Source organism: Camelus bactrianus, chromosome 7 (assembly GCF_048773025.1).
Source record: "Camelus bactrianus isolate YW-2024 breed Bactrian camel chromosome 7, ASM4877302v1, whole genome shotgun sequence".
Lineage (NCBI taxonomy): Eukaryota > Metazoa > Chordata > Mammalia > Artiodactyla > Camelidae > Camelus > Camelus bactrianus.
Window position 1 is genome coordinate 5,065,415 of NC_133545.1, and position 26,634 is coordinate 5,092,048.

The window sequence follows — 26,634 nt, forward strand, 5'->3', positions numbered from 1 at the left end:
ATAGGGTTCTCCAGCTGAGAGGTACAGTTGGAGTAACACCTTTAGGACTGACATTTGCCCAGAGCCTCATGGTTTACAGGGTGACTTCAGATAAAGACCATTCTTTCCTTTGATCCTCACAAGAAAAGTAGCCATGGCTGATCCCACCCTCCACCCTGGCCAAGGCTTTGCTACTCTGAAGCCCACCCCTCTAATATGCTGCCTCCAGGACATCCTCTGAGATAAGCGTCCCGGCTCCTGTACCTGCAGCCCCTCTCCTCACAGCCTTAGAACACTGGGACAATGGGACTTGAAACCGGGTGGAGTCCGGGTGGAACCACAGAGCTTCTGTGGATTCCAGGACCAGCTCACAAAGGACAGTGTGCCAAGTGGGCACCATGTCTGAGGGGTGAGTGAGGGGATGGGAGAGCAAAGTGCCTCCCTGGTCCCATCAGGTTGGGGCAGCTGCGGGGAGAAGGCTTGGTGGGGGCAGTTCTGTGTGGGCCAGCCCTGCCTGGGCCCAGACATCCACACAGCAATCCTGGCCACTCCTGCCTGTGGTCCAATTCCCTCATCAGGCTTCCCTTGGACTATCAATTCCAGAACCAGGGCTCTGCTCTGGGAAAGGGACCCTTCTCTACACTCATCCCTCACCCCCACTTTCCACCCACCATCCCCAGACCATTGCAGCATCTGTGGGCTACACCTTCACCTTGGAGGGACCAACTGCAGGCTCCAACTGGCCTCTCCCTGCTTCCTTAAGGGCCACGTCCACTCTCCATTCTCCTTACTCATCCATCAGTGGACTCCCTCCCCACAGTGACCCCAATCTCTCACCTTCTCTAAGCCTCAGTGGTACTCACTGTAAATACCATCTCATTCCCCTGACGGCCCCTTGCTTCACTGAACTCCACCCCGGGGCCATGAGCAACCTTAAGGTCACACCTGGAACCCGAAGTTTATACTCCTGAAAAGCCTCAATAAAGCCCATCTCCCCCAACCCACTGTCCTCACTCCTCTGAGGCTCAGCGCAGCCCTTGCCCGCTGCCTCCTCTCCAGAGCTTATCAGCGCCTCTGGGACTCCTCCCACTTAATCCTTCAAGAGCTGCTGGACCAAGAGCAGCCCCTGCTCCAGCCCGTGCCTGAGCAGGAGCGGCAGTTCTTCCAGTACAGGCTCTCCTCGCTCTACCTGTACTACCTGGGGCTGCTGCGCCGGTTCGACACCCTCTATGATCAGATGGTGCAGCCGCAGAAGCGACGGCTGCTGCGGCGCCTGCTGGACAGCGTGGCGGGCCGTGTGCTGGAGCTCAAAGATGATCTGGTGCGCGCCGATCTGTGCGAGACCCACTGCCTGGACCAAGTGCTGCAGGACCTCAAGCTCACCCCGGTGTGTCGTCGGCTGTGTCCCGGAACAAGGCCCAAGCCAGCTGGGGGAGGGGAGGTGGGGGCAGGGCAAGCCTTGACCTCCCCTTCTCTGCGGAGGCAAGCCACGTCCCTGCCAGCTTAGGGTAGGGGCAGCCTTGACCTCCCTCAGACACCCCCTGGCGTTGAGGCATCTGCAAGGGAGAGAGAGCAGAGCACAGCAGAGGATGAGGTTTCAGGAGTGCATGAAACTAACTGGGGGGTGGGTGGAGAGTCAGGCTGGATGCACCGCCTGACTGGGAGGACCCATAAGCCCAACTGCAGGGCCTTGGTGAAGAGAGTTCCCCAGAGGCTTGTTCCTCAAAGTGTGGTCCGCAGACCAGCAACCAAGAGTTTGTTAGAAATGTAGAATCTCTGGCTGCATCCCAAACCCACTCTTCTGCATCTCTGTTTTCACGTGAGCCGCAGGTGCTCTGTGTGCACCAGCAAGTTCCAGAGCACAGAGATTCTGCACTGGCCTCCTGGCTGCCCCATGGTCATGGTCCACTGTTTCACATCCAAGGCAGTCTCCAAGCTTCCCCAGCTAGCTGAATCAGACTCAGCTGTGGGCTTGAACAAACAGACCCTGCCATTCTGAGGTGGTAGTCTGAGGAGGGCTAGGAGCCTGCATATGAAGACCTTCCCAGTTGATTCAGATGCACAGCCAGGCTTGGGACCACTGCTCGTTTCCTACCATGACCCTCCAGAATTCAACTCTGGCCATATGGTGGGGGCAAGGGAAGAGAGGGATGACTCTTGGGGGATCCATCCCCCTGTAGCCTGTAAATTTCCTACCCCAGGGCTCGAGGATGGAGGAAAACATCCCCAGGGTCTGCGCACGCAGCTGAAAATGGAAATGGATTGGCCGGATGGTCTGAATTTTTATTCCCTCCCCCTCCCTCCCCCATATTGCCCCAAAGGCAGACCTGGAGGTTCCAATTCCCAAATACTTCATGCTGGAGCAGTCCAGTGCTCTGAGAGATCAAGAGCACATGCTGGCAGAGATCCTGTCCAGACTGGAGCCAGTGTACTCCAGGAGGGTAAGTCAGTCAGAAAGACACCCTCCCAGACTCCCCCCGTAGCCCCCCTCCTGGAACTGAGATGCCACGCTTCAGGACACAGAGGCCCTGCCCTTTATCTACTTCAGAGAGCTCTCTGGGTAATCCCCGGCCTCCTCATGGCTGCTCTTTGTAACTTCCAACACCAAGGTAGAGGTGTGTCAGGACTGACACACGTAGATGCCCTGGGAGGACCGTACCCCTAGTGTGTCTTTGGGGGCTGGTCTCCCAGCTTCCCACCTGCATACAAGTCCTCCCTCATTTCTTCTTACTTTGCCCCTGCTCTGGCCAGAGGTTTCCAGTATTACACTGGACTGAGGCCATAATTCTACTGCAAAGTGCTGAGCGGGCCAGGCAAGGCAGGCTTCGAGCCACCTTCATGCGAGAGATTCGGAAAGAGGAGGAGCGAGATCGGAAGATCCAGGAGGAAGGGCAGAACCAGTTCAATCAGGACGAAGCAGCTGTCACCGTACAAAAGGTAAAGTCCCCCCACCCCGCACGTCTCCCCCCTGTGCCCAGGAGGAAGGCCAGGGTAGAGTCACCTCCTCCAGGAAGACTGCCTGGCTCAACAATTGATAACAGAAATGCAGGTGCTTGGATTCTGTTGTCCCCCAACTAGAGATTAAACTAGGAAACTTCATCAGTCAATAAGCTTGTATCTTATTTGTTTATTACTTATTCTATATCTCTATCCCCAAAAGGACTTGAAGTGGGATTCCATAAAAGCCCAAGAAACAGAAGGATCATTAAAATTAGGGGAGAAAGAGCCATAATACAGCAGCAGAACAGAGTGGACGATCATTCCCCCAAACTCTTAAGACTGTTAAAGATGAGTCACTGAGATGTCTCCTGAGCCTCCTGATTGCGGAGGCAAAAGGAAACAAGGTGAACAAAATCGAATTTGAGAACTGATGTGATCCAGGTGCCTTCAGGGACTGTGCCATGTGGGGTCACCCTTCAACAAGGAAATAACATAATCACACACCACTCCACCTGACTGCAGAAAACCCAGCCCAGTCTCTAGATTTTCCTGTGGGTTCTGGCGGGGCGTGCCTCTCCTCTGCCCGAGGAGGCATTCTGTCTGCCCCAGCATGTGGGCCTGGCCCCTCTATCATTCCCCAAGATGCTGCTAACCTAGGCCCACTCTGGGTGGTAGTGGTTACCAGCTTGACAAGATTGGAGGCACCCTAGGAAAACTCCTGGGCAGAAAGGGCCCCAAACTGCTGACCTGGGGTTCAGTCTTTCTCTCTTAAATCAGTCTTCTCTCCCATCTTCTCTCTCAAGTCCCAGTGCCTCAAAATCTCCTGTCTCCTAGCCCAATACAGGAAACTTAGAACTCCCTCCCACCAAAAACCAAAAGCAAACCAACCAACAAACAACAGCCCTGAGAATAGACACATTCTCCAAATGGGATAGATTTTTAGATTATTAATCAGTATGCAGAGCATCTCAGTCTTAGTCCCCTGAATTTGGGTGACTGTACTCATGGCCAGCTGCCCCACGGATGAGCAGGGGGTCCTCGCCCTCAAGGCTCCCTGAAGCAAGGCTTTGGCGAAGGAAGTTCAGCCCCAGAGATAGAGCTTCCCTTCCCCCTGAGAGCCAAGGCAAGTCCTTTGATACCTGTTGCCAGACATCAAGGATATGGACATACTGCTTTCCAGGCTCTGGAGTCCCCGGTTCACTCATCAAAGGAAAGACTGTATCGGGCACTTGGCTGCCGCGGGCCTTTCCTGTGCTAGCCGCAGGAGCAGGAGGACAAAGCCCAGGTGGGAGCCCTGGATGCAGAGCCTGCTCATCCAGGCGCTGCCTCAGCGAAACCACCTGGCGAGGCACTGGCCCTGCCTCCCTCTGCGCAGCGCCTGCTCTGCACCCCGTAGCACTGGGTCATCCATGGGTCTGGGAGTGACCAGCAGCCTGGGAGAAGAGCACTGAATGAGGAGTCAGGAAACCTGGCTCTGGTCTAAGCTCTGCACTGAAGGGCTCTTGGACCAGGAAAAGGCCATGTCCCATTTTCTGGCCTCAGTTTCCTTGCATCAAAAGTTGGTGGGTGGGGATGTAAATTTGTGCAGCCACTATGGAGAACAGTATGGAGGTTCCGCAAAAAACTAAAAATCGATTTACCATCTGATTGAGAAACCCCACTCCTGCACATATGTCTGGAGAAAACTCCAATTCGAAAAGATTCATGGACCCCAATGTTCATAAGAGCACTATTTACAATAGCAAGATATGGAAACAACCTAAATGTCCATCAACAGATGAATGGATAAAGAAGATGTGGTGTATACATACGAGGGAATACCATTCAGCCATAAAAAGAATGAAATAATGTCATTTGCAGCAACATGGATGGACCTAGAGAGTATCATACCAAGTGAAGTAAGGCAGACAGAGAAAGCCAAATAACATATAATACGACTTACATGTGGAATCTAAAAAAACCAAAAAGATACAAATGAACTTATTTACAAACCAGAAATGGACTCAGAGACATAGAAAACAAACTATGGTTACCAAAGGGGAAAGGGAGGGGAGGAATAAATTAGAAGCTTGGGTTTAACAGATACTCACTACTATATATAAATAAACAGCAAGGACCAACTGTATAGCACAGGGAACTATATTCAGTATCTTATAATAATCTATAATGGAAAAGAATCTGAAAAAGTATATATATATATATTTACATGTGTATGTATGACTGAATCACTTTGTTGTACACCTGAAACTAAAGCAACATTGTAAATCAACTATACTTCAATAAATAAAATTAAATTAAATTGTAGGGATTAACTGGGGGAGTTGCATGGCTCTACAGCACCCATGTCTGCATGCCTGGGTGGAATCAAGTATTTATTCTAAATGCTGTGGGGATTCTAAGAAAAAGTGTGGAGTATTTCTTGGAGAAGGTGGTACTTGAACTCTGACTTGTGCCTCAAAAGATACAGCAGGCTAGAAGGTGGAGATGAGAAGGAGGGATGTCCTGGGGCCTCTGAGGGGACAAAGCCTTGGAGCTAGACACCTGGGGTGCAGACCCGCCCCACCCTGTTCTGGGCTGTGCCTGCTCAGGGGGTCAGGAGGCGCCTGCCCTGGCGCTCCTCCCCCAACATCCCTGCAAAAATGCAATGTGGGGATGTCCAGGCCCACGTGTCCCCCCAGGTGTGGAAAGGTTACCTGCAGAGGAAACGCACTCGGCAGGACCGGCGAACAGAGATGGAGTTCATCGGCATGGTGAGTGCCTCCCTGGCTGCAGCCTGTGGCCCAGACCGCCTGTGCTAGGGCCCCCACCTTCTTCATCCCTCTGTGCACCTACCCCAGAGGGCAGCCCTGTACAGCCCCTTACAGCCCACATTTCCCTCCACTCAAGACTGTGGTGGGCATGAGCGGAGGGGGACCCTGGTTGAGGGATCCTTCAGGGTTTGGTTGAGAGAGAGAAAAGCACAAAGCTACTGCCAAGCCACACCCCTTGCCACCTCTCCTCTCTGGAGCCCTTCGGAAGGAACTCAAACCCGGGGCGGGGGGAGGGATAGTAGTGCAGAGCATGTGGACCCCACGTCCCCCATGTCCATGCCCATGAGAGGCTGCAAGTGTGGGTCCAGTAGAGTGAGGAGGCCGAGAGGTCAGGCCCTGGCAGCCTCTGGGAGAATCACGGAGAGCCGTGTTGGGATGAAACACAACTTCTTCACATCAGAGCATTTTTGAGGGACCACAGGCTCCCCACTTGCTCTGAGGGCCCCACACTCGCTTCTCCTCTGCTCTGCAGGCAGATGGCCAAGTGTGAACTAGGAGACAGGAGCATGAACGTGCCCTGAAGGAGCACGGGCGGCCAGAGGGCAGATCTCAGCGTGCGTGCGTGCGTGCGTGCGTGCGTGCGTGTGTGTGTGTGCGCGCGCGCGCGCGCGCTCCTGGAGTCTCATCGTCCTCTGCTCCGTGATGGTCTTCCACCCAGCTAGTGTCTGCTGACTTGGGGAAAAACGCCACTAACGGGGTGAGGGTCATGATCCCTGGGAGGGGCTTTACCATGGACAGAGCCTACAGAAGCCAGGCCGATAAAGGGAGATGGGGAGGGGGGTGACCTGGGGGCGCCAGAGGGATTGGAGACAGGCCTGGGATGACTACTCCCAGGAGGCTTGGGGGCTTCCGGAGGACAGAGGGGCCAGGTGGCCGCTGCATGGGAGTGGCGGTCACAGACTCATTGTGGGGCTGGAGAGCTGGATCCCCAGGAGGCAAGAGCAGGCAGAGGGGGGCCGGGTCGGGCCTTGGTGGGGAGGGGGCAGGGGGCCATGGCACGGCGGTGGGTGAGGAATGAGCCCGGCCGCCCGGGCCCATCAACAGTGTGAGCTCAGCGTTTTCAGTAATTGTCTCTGCGCAGAGTGATATTTAAAATACATTTGGGAGCCAATGAGGCGGGAAAGTGGCTGTGAGAGCGGCTGCCAACACGGGCCGCGGGGCGGCAGTGCGGGTGGGGGCGGGGGCCGGAGGCTCACGGGGAGGGTGCGCTGGGGGGAGCAGGCAGGGGGGCCAGCCCGGATGCATCTAGCAAACTCATTATCAGAGTAATTTACACAGACGAGTTTCGGCTCCAAACACAATTTCTCCTGATGCAGGCATGCCCGTTGTTCCGTGCGGGTGTGTGCGCAAGGCCTCACGTGTGTGGGGGTATGTGCAGGGGCCGGTCCTCCCCACTCCCACGCCTGAGCCCCTCTGTCTCCTCATCCACGTCCCCAGCTGCCCTCGCCCAACCAGGTGGAGCACCTGGGCATCATGTACCAGGCCGGCCTTGGGGAGGAGGTCCGGAGGCTCCGCCAGCTGGAGAAGGAGGAGGAGTTCCAGCTGGCGATGGTGAAGACCTACGATTCCCTCAGAGAGACGGAGGGGCCCTACATAAAGGAGAAAATGAAGGCGCAAATTCGACAGTGGTTTATTGAGTGCCAGTCAGTGTCCCCGGCCTCAGCTGACCCAACCCTTAACCCCTCTTTCCCTCACCTGTTTTGTCCTCTGGTCCAGACTGGGCCTTTTCTCCATCTCCCACCCCTAGCCCCCTGACACACTGCTAACACACTCGGCTGAAATCTGGGGCCCCCAACCTACAGGAACATCTCCACACATGACTTTCCATTTCCCCAGATGGAAGAGAAAATGCCAGAATAAGATGGGAAAAGCATCCAGGAATGTCCCCAGATGGGCCACTCCTTCCCTCTTTCCCTCTATCCCTGGACTTCATCTTTCTCCATCTTTCTCCCTATCCATCTATCCAACCATCCACCCACCCTTCTATCTGTCATCCATCCATCAATTTATCCTTCTGTCCCCCCACCTATCCTTCCATCCATCCACCCATATATCCATCCATCCATCCATCTCTCTGACCATCTTATGTTCATTTAGTGCCCTTACTGGCCGATTCCCTGATTATCCAGATGAATCTTCAGGTGGATCCTACCTGATCTTTGCAGACAAGACTCCAGAACAGGTACCCTGGAGGTGGGGTAAAAGGACTTCTGTGGTAGGTGGAATCTGAGGTTACGGAGAACACTGAATGTAGGCTGAGGGTGGCAGTGGGTGTGGGGAGAGGTCGGCCTCGATGGAGGTAAACGTGGAGGAGGTAGTATATGCAGTCAGCGCGATCACATGGCGAGGGGGGTGCCTAGTGGGAGCTGGAGAAGGCACCTTGGCCAGGGAGAGGAAACATGTCTGGTGGGACCACTGTGGCTCCAGACCCTGTGGGCGGGGGAGAGCAGCAGCTCTGAGCAGAACCCTCCCTCACCCGGCACCCTAGTCAAGTCTCGGGACTCTCTGTGCCTGGATCCCGCCTTTGGAGTCCTGGGTCCACCCCCAGCTCAGCTCAGGCCCTGGGTTCTCTTGCTCTTAGAAAATCCCCTGGGTCCTCTCTGAAACCTCTTCCATTGTCTGTCACAGGTGAAAATGGAACTGGAGGTGCAGGTCCAGGAGAGCAAAAAGAAGGACCAAGAGAAAAGTAAGGGAAAAGAAAAGGGGAAAAAAGAGAAAAAGAAGAAGAAAGGGAAGGAGGCAAAAGCCAGGAAGGGGGTGAGGTATTGCCTGGACTCGTGGGCCAAGTGGGCAGTGATGGGGCCTCAGGGAATTCCACGGGGGGAGCTGGTCTGGGGAGAATTAGGGTCGGAGCTTGTGATGCGTGGAGGTGAGAGGTCAAGGTCAAATGATGTTTCTATTCTAGGAAGCAGATACCACACTGAAAGTGTCGCCATCCAAGTCCGTCCCTGTGATTAACGCTGGGCACGAGGAATACACAAGTGAGAGAGGGGCTGGGGAGAGCGACCGGGCTTGTGGGATCTTGGGGTGACCTTGGTCCTGGGGAATGGGGACACGCGCTATGTGGACCATGACCTGGCAGCATGTGTATGTGGGTGTGGAGGCTGTGAGGGAGGGGCTGTGAGGTGTGATTCCTAGTGGGGGTCATTATGGGTTTGGGTCTGAACCTTGCTGTCACCGGCCTGGGGATCGGGCCTCTGTCTGTGGCCTGGGTGGAACAGGGCCAGGCGACTTGGTGGGGGTCGGGGAGACCCCATGTGTGCGCATGCAGGAGCTTATGCATGCACATGTGTATGAGTGTGTGTGAGTCCACCTGGACCTCTGACACTCCACTGCTTCACTCCTACCTCTCCACGGTCAGATCTGTGGAAGAACAGGTATGAGAGCCTCCATCCCAACCAGAGTTTTGACTCTGAGACCCTCCAGGTGGAGAAGAGGAAGGAAGTGGAGCAGGAGATCCGGATACAGGTGAGTGCACTGGCTCAGGGCATCCGTGCCGGTCTCCGGCTGCTTCAGGCTCTGTCCCCTCTGCCCTCAAACACCCCTCTCTCCAGCAGCCCCCGGCCCACCTATCCTCTGGATATCCACTATGCACTGCCTTCCCTGCATAATCCTGGCTCCATCAGGGTCCCCCTCGGTCCCCATTGTCCTCTGCCTTTCCTTGGTCCCCCTTTCTCCTGGTGTGGATATGGCCCTGATGTGAGGGAAATGGAGCGGCTCTGAGCCGGGGTCACACCCACCATTATTCTCACCAACGCTTAAAGAGCTCCCTGTGCCAAGTACCTAGGAAGTATTAGATCCCACAGTCTTTACAACACATGTGAGGCAGGCACCGTGATTTTCCTGACATCGCACATAAGAAAGTGGAGGCTGAGAGGTCATGAAATTGCTCGAAGTCACACAGACTTTAAAGAGGATCTGGGCCTTGAACTGAAAGCTGACTGGCTCCATCCTGAGGGCTTCTGTTGGCTGAGAGCAAGTGAGAGCAGGATATGGATTAGGGTTGGGATCAAAAGAACATCCACCCTGCTTCCTTCGCTGGGCTCCCTTGGCTCCTCCCTGAGGCTCCTCTCCACCCCCAACTCCGTCTTCACCCCTCCCACCTCCCCAACCCCTGGTCGCCCCATCACACCGCCTGCTGTCCCCCCAGGTGGATGAGCTGATGCGTCAGGAGCTGAAGAACCTGCGACTGGCCGTGGACAGGGAGGAGGGGAGACCCTCAAAGGCTCCGAAGGCAAGATGAGGGACCAGGGCTGGGACAAGGGAGGGCACACGGTGGGGGAAGCAAGGAACAGAGGACAACTGCCTATGTGCTTGTTTTCAACCAGAAAAAGGCGGGGAAGAAAACTGGGAAGAAGAAGGAAAAAGATCTGACCTCAGACAGGTCAGTCTTTTGCTGTGGGAGATGGAGTGAGCCCTGGGCCAGGACAGCTCTGACTTCTGGTCCCAGTTCTGTTGCCGCGTGACCTGGGGAAAGTCACTTAACTTCTCTGACTTTCCATCCTTGTTAACCAAGTATCTGCCCTACCAAACTCACAGGTTAGCTGAGGATCAGACAAAAGCCTAAGAAAGTGTTTTGAAAGTGATGATGCAGAATGAGCTGTGAGGGGAGTATTTTAAATACTCCCTCTTTTCTGTGTTTCCCTCCAACATTTGCCTTAATCAGCCTTCCCCATCAAACCATCTCCCGCCAGACCTCCCACTCGGGGGCACTGGGGGACTCAGCAGTGGTCCCTTTCTATTTACTCCTCTGGTGAAACGAGTCGGGAACACACTGATGCCAGATGCTCTGATGGCCATCTCTCCCAGGAGCGCGTACACCTTAAGTGTGGTTTCCAGAAAGAGGGCGATATGTCACCCAGATGCCTGGGTCCTTAGAGGGCGTCTCTCAGAGGGCGCTGGTCCTTCGCACACCCCTCTCAATGGCCAGGGCACCTGCCTCGGGCGTTCTGCCTTCTAGGCCAGCAGGCTGGTGTCATGCCTTCAGATGCTGGCAGACCAGAGGAGGCTGGGCAGGAGCGCCCCTTATCCCCTCTCCTCATGCCTACAGCATCCCCCCAACCTATCTCTGTCCCTCGCCCTTTGTCCTTGGGGCCCCCCACACCATCTTCTGCCAGGTCGATGGACTCTCTGTTTGAAGAGCTCATCGGCTTCGGCGTGCTGAAGAAAAGCGAGACAGTGGCGCTGAAGGACTTTGTTGGTGAGACCCCTCCCCAGCACCTGCTCCTGGGCTGAGGAATGGCACCTCCCCAGCAGCTGACAGCCATTCTTGCAGGGAACCTTCTCGCATGCTCTGCCCCGGCGGGGGCCACTCACCAGCAGCCACCTTCCCCCAGGTGACTGCCTGTATCTTGGATCTACTCTGAATTTGGCAAACAAGTTGCCTATGCCTTCCCTGTTTGACGTACGACAGAACGTGGCCTTGTACGGGGTTCTTCGGCTTGGTGAGAGGCCCTGGGGAGAGGGGAGAGCCAGCGCTGGGCAGGTGGCTCTCCAGGAGCCTGTGTGCAGGGGTTGGGGGGGCGGCTGAGGCAGGCGTGTCCAGCCCAGGCTTTCAACTCCCAGTGCCACGGACTGGGTCGAACTGCCCTGCCAGGCCCCGCGGAGGTCACACCCGGATTGGGCCATCCCAGAAGTCATGTGGACCCTTGATCTGCTGAGAAGCCCACATTTCTAGCGCCCTCTCAATCCTGAGTGACGTCCCAGAGTCTGTCTGATTCCCTGAGCACCAGCCCCCACTGCCTATAAATACCAGATCTTTCTGAAGTGGTTGGTCACACACCCTTTAATTCCACCCCTTCCAAATCCAGGAGTGGAAACAGATGGTATGGAAAACGGAAAGGGCGTTGGAAGGAGGTGGAGGGCTCTCCCCTGACCCCCGCGTGTAATTCTTCATAGGCATGGTTGCTAAGCTGTTAGAATTCCTCTAGGCTGCCTCTCCCAGCGGGCAGGCCCGGGTCATTGCTCAGACACCAGGGGAAGGCAGTGCAGCCAGGGTCGGAACCTCTTCCCACGCAGCCCAGGGCCTTTGGCCCCACCTTACACGACATCTCCACCCCCGGCCCCTGCTGGCCCACTGCCTGCCTCTGGCCCCTGTTTCCTCTCTCAGGCTCCCCAGATATACACTCCATGGCACCCCTGATCCGCTCCATCCTCCTGGTGGGCCCCTCGGGCGTGGGGAAGAGGATGCTGGTGAAGGCCGTGTGCACGGAAACCGGTGCCAACCTTTTCGACCTGTCACCTGACAACCTGCAGGGCAAATACCCTGGCAAGACCGGGGTGCAGATGCTGGTGCACATAGTCTTTAAGGTCTGGGTCCCCTGATGGCATTTCTCATTCTCAGACTATGACAATAGAGCAGGGTGAGCTTTAAGCTTAGGAGGTCACCCGTCTGCCCGTTTGGTATAGTTTCAGGAGCTGGTGAGGTCTCCCTGCATCCCCGCCAGGAGCCTGTGGGTTCCTGGAGCTCCCGTGATGGGGGAGGCGGGAGGCAGTAGGGAGCAGAGTAGCTTCTTCTCATGGTAGAGATGAGACTGAATGTGTCAGGGAGGGCAGGGACGCTGTCACATGGAGGTGTCGTGAGTGTGCAAAGGGCTGAGAAGTAGGGCTGGCAGGATGTGGATAGTGGCGGCCAGAGGGCCGAGGCTCCCCACTGCCCGAGGCTGGCCCTGACACTGGGCTGGACCAGATGGGGAAGTGACCCTAGCCTGGGGATATCTAACATCAGATTTCTATTCTCTGTCCTGTCCAGGCGGCTCGATACCTACAGCCCTCTGTGATCTGGATTGGGAATGCTGAGAAGAATTTCTACAAGCGGATCCCAAAAGAAGACAAGGAGGTGAGGGAGCCTGGGCAGGGCTGGCAGGAGTGGGCTTGTTCAAGTCACTCCAAACCTCACCTGCCTTGGGCATGTCTCCTGTCCTCCTCCTGCCTTATTGCCCCTCCTTCTGCCGCCAGGATCCCTGTGAGGCTGAGCGTGGGCACGTGCTCCGGGAATTAGAAGCCCGTATGATGTCAGTGTGTCCCCTCCCCACCTCCCCTCCTTCCCCAGAGCAGATGGACCCAAAGCGAATAAAGAAGGACCTCACCAAGGCCCTGCGACAGCTGAATCCCGGAGACCGTGTGATGCTGATAGGGACCACCGACCGGCCACAAGTGGCAGAGATGAAGGGGCTGTGCCGCACCTACGAGCGGGTCCTCTTGGTGCCGCGGCCCGATTACGCGTCTCGCTATGGTGAGGCCCAGGGACGTGGGGACAGGCCCGAGAAGGGTCGAGGGACCACCCCTGCAGGAGCTCCTCACCCTTCCTTCCATCCCTGCTGCTTTGAGTCCTCGTCTCCATGGCCAGGTGTTCTGGAAGGGCCACTAGACAGGCAGTCCAGTGGCCTGGGTCCTGGCCTGGCTCTGTAGACACAGGCAGGCCACTTAAGTCCCTGGAGTCTCACTTTCTCATCTTAAGTGGGGAGGATGATCCTTACTTTCCCGGGAGGAGAAGCACTGATGGATGTAGAGCCGCCCTCCAGAAGCACAGAGCTCTTCCCAGGTACAGACAGAGGTGCCCACTGCCTCTCCCTGCCCCATGTCCTCCCCCCATGCCTGCAGTGCTCTGGAAGCACATGATAGAGGCCCGGGGAGGCCAGGTGACCCAGAAACTGGACATCAGTGCCCTGGCCAAAGTGTCTGATGGCTACACACCTGGCTGCATCCTCCAAGCCGTCCACGCAGCGCTGACCGAGCGGCGGCTCTTGCGATTGTCCAAGCGGCCCCTGGTGGCCTCAGAGTTCCTGGGGCATCTGGCGAAGCTGGAGCCAGTGCACAGGGAGGAGGAGGAGTCCCTGAAGGTGAGGCTTTGGGTAGGGGCGGGGCGGGGCGGTGCGGGGAGCCAGGAAAAGAGGGTTGTGGGCCAGCAACAGTCAGGTGGTTGGCCCTCTGAAGGCCCACAGCCCACACTGCACTGGACCCCTGCCTCTGTTCCCTCAGAGCTCAGCTGGTGGGGGGAGAAGAATCCCAGGGAAAGACATGTGCGCAGGGCCGGCTCACCGGCCTTCCTGGAGGCTGGGAGCCTGAAGGGGCACCTGTGTATCGTGAGCCCTTGGGTGATTCTGACACCGGCAGCCACTCACGTCCCCCACCTCTGAGTCTGTGCCCACCCCCAGGGGTGGCCGTGGGAGCACAAGAGAGAGAGCTGCAGGTAGGGGGAGGAGGGCCTGCCCCCGACAATGGCTGACACGGAGGCCTAGAGTATTTGGTGAAGAGCAAGGCAAACCACGGCTCTAGCAGGACGCCCGGACCCCGGAGGAGTCTGTGCTGAGGGCACAGATCTGTAAAAACAGAAGCAAGGTCAGGAAGTGGGGCCTTACCCTTCCTCTTCCTCCTCCAACCCAGGATTGGTACTTCAAGACCCCACTGGGCAAGAGGAGAATGGAACTTAGCAAGGACCAGGACGCTGCTGAGGAAGCCAAGCTGGCAAAGGAGAAGAAGAGGAAGTGATGCTGAGGCCGGGGTGTCTGAGATTAGCGGTGGGACTGGGCGGAGCTCCACGGGCAAAGGGACCGGATGTGGAGGGGGCAGAGGTATAAATGACCAGACACTCGGGGACCTGCTCTCTTTGTCCACCTCCGTGCTTCCCCTCCCAGGTGCCCAGCCTCCACCTCACCCCACCCTCTCCAGACCCGCGCCCTCGCTGCTCACAGCCGGCTCCGCTCTGGTCCCAGAGCCCTGTCCTCTGACCCCACCCGTGTCTGCATCTCCTGTCATTTTTCTGTCCTGCCTCCCCAGCTCTCTTCCTCCTCCATGTATTTAAGGGAGAAAAATAGGGAAAGAAGGAGAAAGGGAAAGCAGAGAGAGGGGAGAAAGGTCTATATTAAGTATAAAGAAGAAAAAAAACAGTCTGAAGGCCAGCGGACCCCAGTTCTAGCCCCACTTGGCCCGAAACTCTTGTGTGGTTTCCCACAGTCCTTTCCTGTTTCTGGGCCTCAGTTTCTTTCCCTGTGAAATGAGGAGAGGTTGGATCAGCCTGTAACCATGGTCCCTTCAATTCTAGGGTTTGGTTATTTCTACAGGAGCGTCTGGAAAGTCAGGGAGGTGAGGGCTCTGGGCAGCAACGGAGTGGGGTGGGGAGAGAAGGTTCTAGAGAAGAAGGCTGTAGGGAAAGGGAGGTACTGGTGGCCAGAGCAAAGGGTTGTGTGTGGGCCCAGGGCACTCTCTGAGAAGTCTCCACCACTTTTCTCCGGGAAACACCCCGCCCACCCCCATCTGCCCAAGCTCTGCCCGCCTTCCTCTGACCCAGAGCATGTCCTTCAAGGGGCTGAAGGGGACATAGCCTTCTGCCCTGGGCCGAAGTCCAACTGCAGGCTCCCCTTGCTGTGGGGGCTGGAGTCGAGGAACTCAGGGAGTAGGGGATAACCCTGCCACGGAGAGGGGAGCCCCAGGGTTCCCTCCGAAGAAGCTGTGTAAGGAGTGTGGGAATAAAGGTCAAAGCGTGTTCCCTGTGTCATGAGAGTCAGGTAAGGCGAGACCACTGGGCTGGAGCGAGAAGGCCCGGTGCGGGGCAGTGGTCCCCAGGGGCTGAGTTTTGAATTTCCTTTCTCCTTTTTTCCCTTTTCATCTCCCCAAGTGGAAGGAGTCTTGTTATCCTAAGGTGTCCAAGTGGGCAGCCACTTCCTCCTTCCCACAGGAGGCCCCGGGTCCTCAGGGAGGTGGGGGTTGAGCGCTGAGGCGGCTGCCTGTTGGCTGATAGCGGCGGCTGAGCCTGGTTTCCCCTGCGCAGAACCCTGGAGGGGGTCCCTCATGGAGTGGGGTGCTCTCTGCCATTGGTCATTCCCGTGGAGCTTGGGAGTGGGAAGGTGCAGGGCTGATTGGTGACATCTGAGGGCAGGAAAAATTATCTGGTTACCCAACACACTCCCTCTGGGATCAGAGCTCAGGCCCCTGGAGGCTGCCTTGGTGAAGCACGTGATGGATGAGAAAGAGTGTGAAAATGGCAGCTTGAGAGTCCCCATACCCCCACCCCATTCTAGTCCGGGCCCTGCAACAAGGCGTCACACCTTGGACAGAGCTCTTCCCACCCCTGGGCTTTACTGGTGCGGACTGAACACCACCATCTTGGTGGTCCCTTCAATCTGATGTGGACAACCCCGGGCTTGCTCAGGGCTGGAGGACTCCACCCTCACTCTGTTCTCCAGGCTCCTTCCTAATTCCCACGCCCAGCCTGCCGCCTCCTTCCCTGGGACTGACAGCTGGGACCATCGGGGCTATTTGTGGCATGGCCTGTGTGTGCTCCCTGCCCCTCCCACGCCGGGCCTCTGACTGGCTTGGGCCCAGCACCTGCCTGCCCAGTCTGCCAGCAGCAGCACCCTAAGCCCTGCTTCTTTGGCTCTTTCTCCCTGAAACTGGCCATGCCTGGGGGAAGGAGCTCCCCTCCCCACTGGGGACACCGTCTGGCGTACCTCCGCTCGGACCCTGCCTGCTGGGTCTGGGGGTCCCAGCCCTGCCCAGCCTGGGAGCCCCCTCTGCCATCGCCGCTGCTGTGCCGAGACATGGCGCTGCAGAACGCCCTGTACACTGGAGACCTGGCGCGGCTGCAGGAGCTCTTCCCCCCGCACAGCACAGCCGACCTGCTGCTGGAGAGCCGGGCGGCCGAGCCTCGCTGGACCAGCCACGAGAGGGGTGAGGGGCGGCCGGGGGAGGGGCTGAGGGCCAGGGGCCTGGGCTGACCACACCAGGCCCAGAGGTACCAAGTGCTTGAGGAAAAGCAGAAGCCCCCAGCTCTTTCTCTCCCACCCCGAGGCTTGGCCCAGGACAGAAGTCATGTGGAGCCCAGAATAGCTCCTGCTGAACCAAGTGGCCAGGTCAGGCTCAGCTTGAGGACACAGAGACACTCTCCCTGATCTGTCCCTGTCGCCCTCCTCCTCTCTCTCTCCCTGCCTGTGACCCCTACCTCTCCTCCCCTGACCCCCTTCCTACATGCTCACACTCTGCCCTCATGAGCTGGTCCGCAGAAGAATGCAGGGGGCAGGGCTCGCCCCCCGGTGACAGACATGCCCTCTGTGCCAGGCTGGTGGAAAAGCCCAGCAGAGGGTCTGCAGAGTGCCAGGAGTCTGGCCGGGGACCCATCGTCACCTGCACCGCCTCGGGACCCGCACTGGCCTTCTGGCAGGGAGTGCTGGACGGGGACGTGGGCTCTGTCTCCCGCATCCTCGCCGACTCCAGCACTGGCCTGGCTCCGGATTCCATCTTTGATACCAGCGACCCAGAGCGATGGAGGGATTTCCGCTTCAACATCCGCGCTCTGAGTATGGGCCAGGGGCACAGGGCGGGGGCTGAGTGGGAGAGGGAAGCCTGGGGAGGAGCTCTGGGCTCCTCTTCCTGGCCTCTGCCCACCCCCTCGCTGCCTGGTATCTCTTGCCTCCCTCAGGGTCTGAGGCCCCGTCCCATCTCTCCCCAGGACTCTGGTCTCTGACATACAAGGAGGAGCTGACCACCCCGCTGCATGTGGCAGCCAGCCGGGGCCACACAGAAGTCCTGCGGCTGCTGCTGAGGCGGCGGGCAAGGCCCGACAATGCCCCCGGGGGCCGCACTGCCCTGCATGAGGCCTGTGCTGCCGGCCATGCTGCCTGTGTCCACGTGCTGCTGGTGGCGGGAGCCGACCCCAACATCCCTGACCAGGATGGGAAACGCCCCTTACACCTCTGTGGGGAGGCTGGCAGCCTTGAGTGAGTGAGCTCTCATCCCAACCCCCACTGTACTTGTAGGGGAAGCAAAGAGACAGCCTGGGGGGGGGGGGGAGAGGGAGGAGGCCCTGGCGGGCCTGGAGAGCTGGGATGGAGGAGTTGAAGCTCAGGGGAGAGTCAGGATTTCCCCAAACCATCCCACCACTGGCCCAGTGAGCTTTGGAATGGTCTGTACCTGGAACAGTTTCTGCTTTCCCAGGGGTGGAGGAGGGCTGTGGCAGGGGCCCGCTGCATGGCCCACACTGGGGAAGTTGTGTGTCCATTATGGGGGAGGTGGTGCACTGTAAAGTTTTAATTCTTCTAAATTTATCTTATGTCCCAGGCACTGTGCCAAGCACAACAGTAACTAAGGCACGATCTTGCCCTCAGGGAACTGACTGGCTAGTGATCCAGATAGACTGTAGAGGGTTGTGGGTCCCCAGTTAGGGCCTGTGGTGGTCCTTGAAGGTAGGATCTAGTTCTCAACATGGTTGATCTGGCATTTCCATGTTGGCAGGCACCCTTAGGTAAATGAGCTCAGGGACTGACCCCAACTAACCAAACTCACAAGAAACTGATGGCTATACCCAAATGTGACAATGCATCATTTACTGTAGGGAATATTCCTTTACAGTGACCCAAATAATTATGCCTATGCATAAGGGGCCTTGGAGAATGAGTCCTCACAATTTTTTGATGATCATGGAATCCCAGCACAGGGAGCCTTGGCAAACCTATGAACTGTACATACGACAGAGGCCTTCTCTCTACTGACTGCACATCCACCAAATTTCACATCTTGCCCCTGAATGGTGACAAAATTTAGATTCTTGGGTCCCCCTTTCCTGGACCTTCTCTCTCCTGTTAACCTCATCAGCCTTCAGGGAATTCCACTGACTTACATTATGAAGGAAAAATGTGTTCTACAAGAGTGTGGTCCAGTAGAAACATAACATGAGCCATGTGTGTAATTTTAAATTTTCTCATAGCCCTATTGAGAAATGAAAAAGCAAAAGGTGAAATTAATTTTTCAATAGTGGTAAATTACACATAACATAAAATTTACCATCTTAACCATTACTAAATGTACGGTTCAGTAGCACAATGTGTATTCACATCGTTGTGCAACTATCACTACCATCCAACTCTCACTTTTTTAATCTTGCAAAACTGAGATTCTGGACCCTTTGAAAAAGAATCCCCCATTCTCCCTCCCCTTCCCCTGCCAACCACCATTATACCTTTAGACTCAATTTGCTTGAAGCATCTCTTATGAGTGGAATTGTACACTATTTGTTCTTTTGTGACTGGCTCATTTCACTGAACATCATGTCCTCAGGTTCATCCATGCTGTAGCATGTAACAGAATTTCCTTCCCTTTTGAAGGCTGAATAATACTCGATTGTATGTAGATACCACATTCTGTTTATCCATTCATCAACTGATGGACATTTAGGTTGCTTCCATGTTTTGGCTGTTGTGAATAGTGCTGCTATGAACATGGGTATATAAATGTGAAACAAGTGAAACTAACTTCATAATATATTTTATTTAACACAATGTATTCAAAATGTTATCATTGCAACATGTAATCTGATTTAAAAAGAATGAGATATTTTACATTCTTTTTTTGTATCAAGTCTTCAAAATGGTGTGTAGTTTGCACTTACAGCACATCTCACTTAGGACCAGCCACCCTGCAAGTACTTAATAGCCACATGCAGCTGGTGGCTGCTGTGTTGGACAGTGCCCTTCTATACGTACCACATATTTAGTTCTGGCCATGCTCCAGCCCAGCCTCCTTGCAGTCACATTTGGTGATCCTTCCTTTTTTGACTAAACAAATGTATTTTTTTTAATTATTATGGAGAATTTCAAATATATAGAAAGATGGACAGGATAATATAATGAGCCCCCATGATCCATCACCATCTATCCCACCCTCGCCCCTACACAGTACAGCCGCTATGAGTGTTTATGCTAACAGCTTCTCAGGCACTGTCTTATCTGCTCACAACATCTTCAGTCTAGATATGAACAATTACCCTCATTCCACAGATGAGGAAACTGGAGCTCAAAGAGGCTCGGTTCCCTTAGCCTTGAATTTTGGGTCATGCATCCTTCCAGGTGTACATGATCTTCCGTGAGGGACATCTTGGAGCAAATCTGGCTAATCAATTTTGGTTTTGTTGTTCTTTCTCCTACTGCCCCAATTTCCATTTGTGCCCACTTCCAGGCTCCCCTCCCCACCTCCTCCTCCTATCCCAGCAGACAGAGCCCTCCGTCTGCCCTGCTGCCCCCTGGACCCAAAAGCCAGCTGCTCCCTTACTAGCTGTGTGAACATGCCAAGTTCCTCCCACCCTCAGGGCCTCAATTTCCTCTTCTGAACCTGCCATAGGAACGCATGAGGATGAAATGAGTCGGCACTCGTGAAGCCCGCAGAAGGCATCTGTTCTAACTGCATAACGGCTGCTGGTGACTTTAACCCCCACCTAGGGTTTAGGGCACTACTCCTGCAGAGAGTATGTGGACTTGAAAGAGGGCACTGTTGATGCTGCAGAATGTTGCTGGGATGACTAGTGGCAGACAGGATGGAAGGTGAGGGGCAGACAGCACCAGGAGCCCCCCAAGGGCCTCCCCAGGTTGGCTTTGCTCAGACCGGCAGGAATGCAGGGGTGAGGGTCTGTGCCCCGTTTTCCTCCCCACGGCCATCTCATCCTTACTAGGTGTGCAGAGCTGCTCCTGAGGTTTGGAGCCAAAGTGGATGGTCGTTCTGAGGAGGAAGAGGAAACCCCTTTGCATGTGGCTGCCCGGCTGGGCCACGTGGAGCTGGCAGACCTACTTCTAAGACGGGGGGCATGCCCTGATGCCCGCAATGCTGAAGGCTGGACCCCACTGCTGGCCGCCTGTGACGTCCGCTGCACGTCCCCTGCCGATGCCGAGGCCACCACCGCCCGCTGCTTCCAGCTGTGCCGCATGCTGCTCTCAGCCGGAGCCGACGCCGATGCTGCTGACCAGGACAGGCAGCGGCCCCTGCATCTGGCCTGTCGCCGTGGCCATGCAGCCGTTGTGGAGCTGCTCCTGTCCTGCGGGGTCAGCGCCAACGCCATGGACTATGGGGGACACACAGCCCTGCACTGTGCGCTGCAGGGCCCAGCCGCAGCCCTGGCCCAGAGCCCAGAGCACACAGTGCGAGCTCTGCTCAACCATGGTGCTGTCCGAGTCTGGCCTGGGGCTCTCCCCAAGGTACGGGGCTGGGGCCAGAGGGAGGGCCACGAAAGTGAGGGCCTGGGGAGACCCAGGCCTGTGCTCCAGCTTGCTCTGGATGCAACTTGAAACATGGACACGTAGGTCAGTACTTTGTCTTGCACTTATCAAGTAAGCAAAGCTCAACAGGGGCAAAAGCGAGGCACACACCAGCAGGAGGGGTATACGTGTGTGTGCATGTATGTGTGCCCCTAAACATACACTGGGTGCATGTGCGTGCACACCTGTTTGCACGTGTGTATGAACGTGCATGTGTGAGGAAGGCAGACTGCGGGCAGGGGGGCCAGATTATAAAGGATCTGAAAAGGCAGGAGGAGCCAGGCCTGAGGTGGGTGGCAGGGAGGCGTTTCTTCACGAGGAGAGAGAGCTGATGAGGAAAGACACTTTTAGGAATCTCCCCTTGGCTGTGGAGCCCATTCAGTGAGACACTCCAGGCACAGGAGACACTCCTTCAGGGCAGAGCGATGAGCCTGGGTCTCGAAATTCAAGGCCTCCTGACCATCGGCAGATGGACGTGGTCCTTGTTTCCAAGAGCTTAGCAGAGCATGCACCACTCAGGCCAGCAGCTGCTATCCTGGCGCCAAAGAAAACGCCTTTCACTGTCAATTTCCAGTTTGTATCTTTTGTTACGTTAATATCCCCGAGGTGGGTTCAACTAGAAGACCTGTGTTGCTGATGCCCTGGCAGGGGGCCCTGGCAGGGGACCCTGTCCATACTTTGCTGTGTCTGGAGGGGGCTATATAATATTGCGGAGGGCACTGGCACTGGGGTGGGGACCCCACTTCTCTGAAGAGCTGGATCAGGATGGGTATAGAATACCAGGCTTTGGGCAGGTCCCCCGCCCTGCCTCCAGGCTTGAACCATTCAGCCCTGCTAGGCCCTGGATGGTCCCCTGCTGTCCCCATCTCTCCCCTTCACTCATAAACCTAGAAGCATCTGTCTGGATTCCTAAGCAAGACCAAATAATTAAACAGCCCGAGAGTTCGGCAGATTGGTCTCCCCTTTGGGAAAATACAAGAAAATCAACAATTAACACTAATTAATCTCCTATTAACACCAGATAATTAGGAGACGAGCAATTCCCTGTAATCTGACGGTGGCTCTGACAGCTAATGATTTCCCCTTCGGGGAGTGGGTGGGAGGAGGAAGTGGAGCAGCAAACAGATTTCCTGGGACCCCACTGCCTGCCCCTCCAGCCCTGTTCTGCACTGCCCTGGGGACAAAGAGGCCAGCACAACAAAGTGCGCCCCATTCGTCCCTTCATCTAGGCTCCACGACATCCCAGGTAAACAAAAAGCCAGCATCCATCTTCCACCACCTGCAGGGTTCCAGGCTTGGCTGGGGTGCCTGTCTCCCAGTGAGGGACTCCTCCCTGCAAGGCAGCTTGCACAGCCCCAGCCAGTGCTCCAGGAGCCACCATACTTGACTGGGCACTCAGAAGACCTGGAGCCAGGGTCTGGTTTTAATGCTTGTATGTGTGACTCTAAGCAAGTCACTGGAATTCTTTGAACCCATGTTCCTTGCGTGTGATACAGTCTTGACCCAAAGGTGATGAAAAGCCACAGGAACAGAGTGGGAACAGTAGAAATAAGCCCAGCCCTGATCACACACCAGACACTGATCTAAGGTGTGTTACCTGCTGCTTGGGTTCCCTCAGTCCTCCCAACAACCTTGCAGGTAGGTGGTAACAAAGAATGCAGGCTCTGGGGCCAGGAACACTACCTGTGTGACCCTCAGCAGGTTGCTTGACCTCTCTGGGCCTCAGTTTCCTCATCTTTAAAATAGAGATGTAACAGTATGCCTGGGTTAGCATGAGAACAAACAAGTCATCCACATAAAGCTCTTTGGACAAGGTCTAACTTAGAGTCACTGCTTAATACCTGTTGACCAGTATTGCTCTGAAGTTAGATGATGTATGTGAAGGCACTGGGAAAGCGGTTGGGCACCATCTCAGTGCAGGGTATCATGAGACGAGGGAGAGAGTGATGCAGGTTAGAATAGCTGCAGGGAGCTTCCTGGAGGGAATGGGGCCTGAGATGGGCAGGGCTTGGAGAGATGGAGGAGGAAGGCTCAGGCATTCCAGGCAGAGTGCGGAGACAGGAATCCATGTGAGCTGAGAAGGGCAGAGAGACGGCCTGAATGGCAGGCAGGAGTAGCAGAGAAGAGTAGGAAAGTCCCATGTAACCAGCCTGGAGTGAGGCAGAGAGGTCGGCTCCTGGCAGGTGGGTGGGGACAGCTCCCGTAAGCACTGCCCTGATGCAGGGCCAGAAGCAGAGGGCCTCAGGTGTACAAGATGCTTTCTCCAAGGGCTGTGTTCCCTGGACAAGGCCTCCCGCCTGCTCCCACTCCCCAGCACGTGTAGGATTCCCAGCCTGCCAGGCAGAAGGACCTCCTCTTCTTGTAGGCAAGGGTGTTAGAGCCCCTAATGTTACATGCAAGTGTGCGTGTGGCAGGGGTGGGGGCAATGCAGAGGAATACAGCAAGAATAGAGTGGCTGAAGCACGAATCTGCTTCTAGGTACTACGTGCAGGCATGGGAGGGTATGATGGTGCCTGTGTGTGGCCAAGGTGTGTGTGGCTGCCTTTCTGACCATGTGGATTGTGCCCCGGCATGGGCTGCTCCCCCAGCATGGCTTGCCCCTCCTGGCACAGGCCACTTCCTCCAGGAGGCACCACCTATCTCGGACAGTGCCCTTCCAACCACGCTTAGCCCCTGAGCCTGCCTATTTCCTTTGCAGCAGGATGTCCATAAGTGGTTACTTATGTGTTTGCTGTGTTTTCCTTCTGAAAGAGAAACTCCCAGCTGACAAGGGCCTGTCTCTCCTCCTCACTGCTGGGTCCCCATTGCTTGGCCTATAGTGACCCTCAGTAAATATCTGCTGAATGAAGAAATGAAAGAATGAGTCTGCCTCCAACTTGATCCCATGCCGGCTCCAATGTCAGGCCTCTGCTGGCTTTGTCCCTTCTCCTCGCCTTCAGAGCCCAAGCCTGCCTCTCTGTGAATCCCTCCCCAACCACCCAGCCCTCCTCCCCAGTCTCCACCCCTCACCGGGCATCAGGCAGATGCTGCCTTATACAGTCATTGATCCTTTTATCTGCTCAGGAGCTCCAACCGCAGGTCAGGGACCCCATTCCCATCCGGGAAGACCCAGCAGAGAGCCTTGCAGAGGCAGACAGGCGAGCAGGTAGTTAAGGGCAAAGAGCCACGCCGCCGGGCTTGGGTTGCTGAAACTACAACTCGGGCAAGTTACTTCACTTCTCTATGCCTCAGCTTCCCTTGTCTGTAAAATGGGGTAAATAACAGTCCATACCTTGTAGGGATAAGGATTAAAAGAGTTAACACATGTGAATTGCTAAGAAAACATCTGGCATAAATTATGCACAATAGAAATGTGAGCTGTTGTTGGTTTCACGCACATCCACAACAAAATACCACAAGCTGGGTGGCTTAAAGCAATAGAAATGCATTCCCTTACAGTTCTGGAGGCTGGAAATTTGAAATCCAAGTGTATGCAGGGTTGGCTCCTTCCGGAGGCCCTGAGGGAGAATCTGTCCCCGGCCTGTCTCCTAGCTTCGGGTGGTTGTCCACAGTCCCTGGCTTGTAGATGTGCCACTGCAATCTCTGCCTCCATCGTCACATGACATTCTCCCTGTGTGTCTGTGTGTTTGTTTTCTTTTATAAAGACAGTGGTCAGGGGTAGGGATATAGCTCAGTGGGCGAGCACATGTTTAGCGTGCACGAGGTCCTGGGTTCAATCCTCCTAGTACCCCCTAGTACTGCCATTAAAAAAAATAGCAATCATATTGGATTAGGCCCCACCCCAATGACCTCATCTTTAACTTGATTACATCTACAAAGACCCTATTTCTAAATAGGTCACATTTATAGGTACTGGGTCTAAGATTCAATGTATCTTTTGGAGGACACAATTCAACCCATGACAGCTGTTCCTTTGCTGTCTGATCACCCTGCGTGGACTGATGGGGACCAGCAGTGTGTAGTAACCCAGGGAGCCCTGACGCATCTCTGCCTCCTGCAGGTGCTGGAGCGCTGGTGCATGTCCCCGCGGACCATTGAAGTCCTGATGAACACCTACAGTGTCATGAAGCTTCCTGAGGAGGCCATGGGCCTGGTGCCTCCTGAAACTCTGCAGGTCAGATCCTAGGACCCTGAACACACAATCACTCAGCCTACCCCAAGAGACTTCCATCTCCTAAAGGGAAGCCCTGTGGGTCACCCCACTCAGCCCCACATATGCTACTCAGGGGAGAGGGTATAGCTCAGTGGCAGAGCGCATGCCTAGTATTCACGAGGTCCTAGGTTCAATCCCCAGTTCCTGCATCAAAAAAAAATAAAAAAGTAAACCTAATTACCTCCCCCTGCAAAAAGAAATAATAAAATAAAAATAAAAATGTGGGGGCATGCAAGCTGGTCCAGCAGGAAGCCAGAAGAAAATGTTAAAAAAAAAAAAAAAAGAAGAAGAAGAAGCTACTCAGAATACTCACAGAATGAACACCCCGAATACTCCCTACTTCTAAGAAGTTCCTGTAGACACCCACCAGCCACCAGCCTCCCCTCTTTAGGAGAAGTAGGTACCATTTGTCCAAGGTTGCCTCTGAGCCGCTTGTTCTGCCTCCAGAAGCACCATCATTTCTACTCCTCCCTCTTCGCCTTGGTGAGGCAGCCCAGATCACTGCAGCATCTGAGCCGCTGCGCCCTCCGTGCTCACCTGGCGGCCTGCCTGCCCCAGGCCCTGCCCCGCCTGCCCCTGCCACCCTGCCTGCTCCGCTACCTGCAGCTGGATTTCGAGGATGTGCTCTACTAAGTGAGTCTTGGGTTCTATGGACAGTTCCAGCCATTTAGGGGTGGGGGAGATGGGTTGGAGGCAAGAGAAGGGTTAGGGGCAGGGCCCTGGACAGAACCCCCAAACTCCCAGACCACTGGACCTCTCTGAATCCACACCTCTCCTTCCAGATGTCCACTGGCCTTCTGAGAGAGAGACTGAAAGCAAATGCTCCAGCCCCTAGCGGATGCCAGCCCACTTCTCATAGTGCCTGGAACTCAGGACTGAGTTGAACAAATTCGGACCCAGGTGACCCTCTCAGCAGGAGATCCAGCTCCACAAGCAGATGTGGATGCTGTCATTCCCACCAGGGAGGGTGGCGGATAGACCATGTGGCAAGGTGACATCTGATGGAGAGAGCTAGGACTCATGACAAATGATATACTCCTCTTGAGGGTCTCCTGAGGCCCCCCTCCAGCCTGTCCAAACCGTGTATGCACATTAAACATCTCCAGGCCTGTGTTGTTTAGTATTGTCTCCAACAGCCCTTCCTCTGAGCTGGTTGGCTCACAGGGGACTCAAGATGGGCAGATTTATGGCATCTCCCTGGATCTACCCCATGGTGCCAGCGGTATCACCTGCCTCCTCTGTCATCCACCAGCTATTGAGGGATCCCAGGCAGACCTGCCCTTCTGATACATGACATGGTGGAATAGCCACCAGGTGAGACAGCGTCAGAAAAGGCCCGAAGGAGAGCCAGCCAGAGGGTGGGGGTGGGTGGGGGTGCAGAGAGCCTTGGGTAGAGCAGAGCCGCTGCAGAAGGAGGCAGTGCAGACAGTGGGGCAGGACGGTAAAGGCAGCCTTGGGGTGGGGAAGTGAGGCGTGAGGGTCAGGAAGACAGCAGGAAGGTGGGTGCACAGGCCAGCAAGCATGGGATGGTCACCATGGTCCAGGTGACAGTGAAAAACCCAGGTCTAGAAAAACCAAAACAACTCTACCCTCTACCTGTCCTGCAGGTCAGGGAGCACCAGATGCACACAGGCTTCCTGCCTGTCTTGTATGTTCTCCTTCAATTAGGAGCTGAGCTGGGAGTTAACACTCCTGGGTTTTAGTCCTAGCTCAGCCATTAACTTGTGAAACTAAG

The 26,634-nt window shown here is 55.5% G+C and overlaps 1 protein-coding gene and 1 long non-coding RNA gene across 4 annotated transcripts; both read left to right on the forward strand.

Annotated features, from left to right (window-relative positions):
• The first annotated feature begins 377 nt into the window (after positions 1 to 377).
• On the forward strand, positions 378 to 15,214 carry DRC11L (dynein regulatory complex subunit 11 like). Its single transcript, XR_835108.3, has 19 exons — positions 378 to 388; positions 1,039 to 1,366; positions 2,301 to 2,420; positions 2,731 to 2,916; positions 5,598 to 5,669; positions 7,167 to 7,372; positions 7,827 to 7,911; positions 8,358 to 8,486; positions 8,635 to 8,710; positions 9,091 to 9,197; positions 9,880 to 9,963; positions 10,058 to 10,113; positions 10,847 to 10,929; positions 11,066 to 11,173; positions 11,839 to 12,038; positions 12,481 to 12,567; positions 12,786 to 12,963; positions 13,332 to 13,570; positions 14,115 to 15,214. It is a non-coding gene; the product is annotated as a dynein regulatory complex subunit 11 like (long non-coding RNA).
• A 782-nt stretch (positions 15,215 to 15,996) lies between these two features.
• Positions 15,997 to 26,019, forward strand: ASB10 (ankyrin repeat and SOCS box containing 10). Of its 3 annotated transcripts, none has more exons than XM_074366755.1 (6): positions 15,997 to 16,397; positions 17,176 to 17,443; positions 20,167 to 20,686; positions 24,747 to 24,860; positions 25,347 to 25,532; positions 25,682 to 26,019. In XM_074366755.1, exons 1-5 carry the CDS (start codon positions 16,127 to 16,129, stop codon positions 25,530 to 25,532), a joined length of 1,359 nt encoding a protein of 452 aa, XP_074222856.1. In that variant the 5' UTR covers positions 15,997 to 16,126; the 3' UTR covers positions 25,682 to 26,019. The 3 variants fall into 3 exon arrangements, with proteins under 3 accessions (XP_074222856.1, XP_010950776.1, XP_045370807.1); XM_010952474.3 differs by lacking the exon at positions 15,997 to 16,397 and adding an exon at positions 16,586 to 17,023; XM_045514851.2 differs by lacking the exons at positions 15,997 to 16,397; positions 25,347 to 25,532; positions 25,682 to 26,019 and adding an exon at positions 16,586 to 17,023 and having other exon boundaries at positions 20,167 to 20,791; positions 24,747 to 24,841.
• The last annotated feature ends 615 nt before the right edge of the window (positions 26,020 to 26,634 follow it).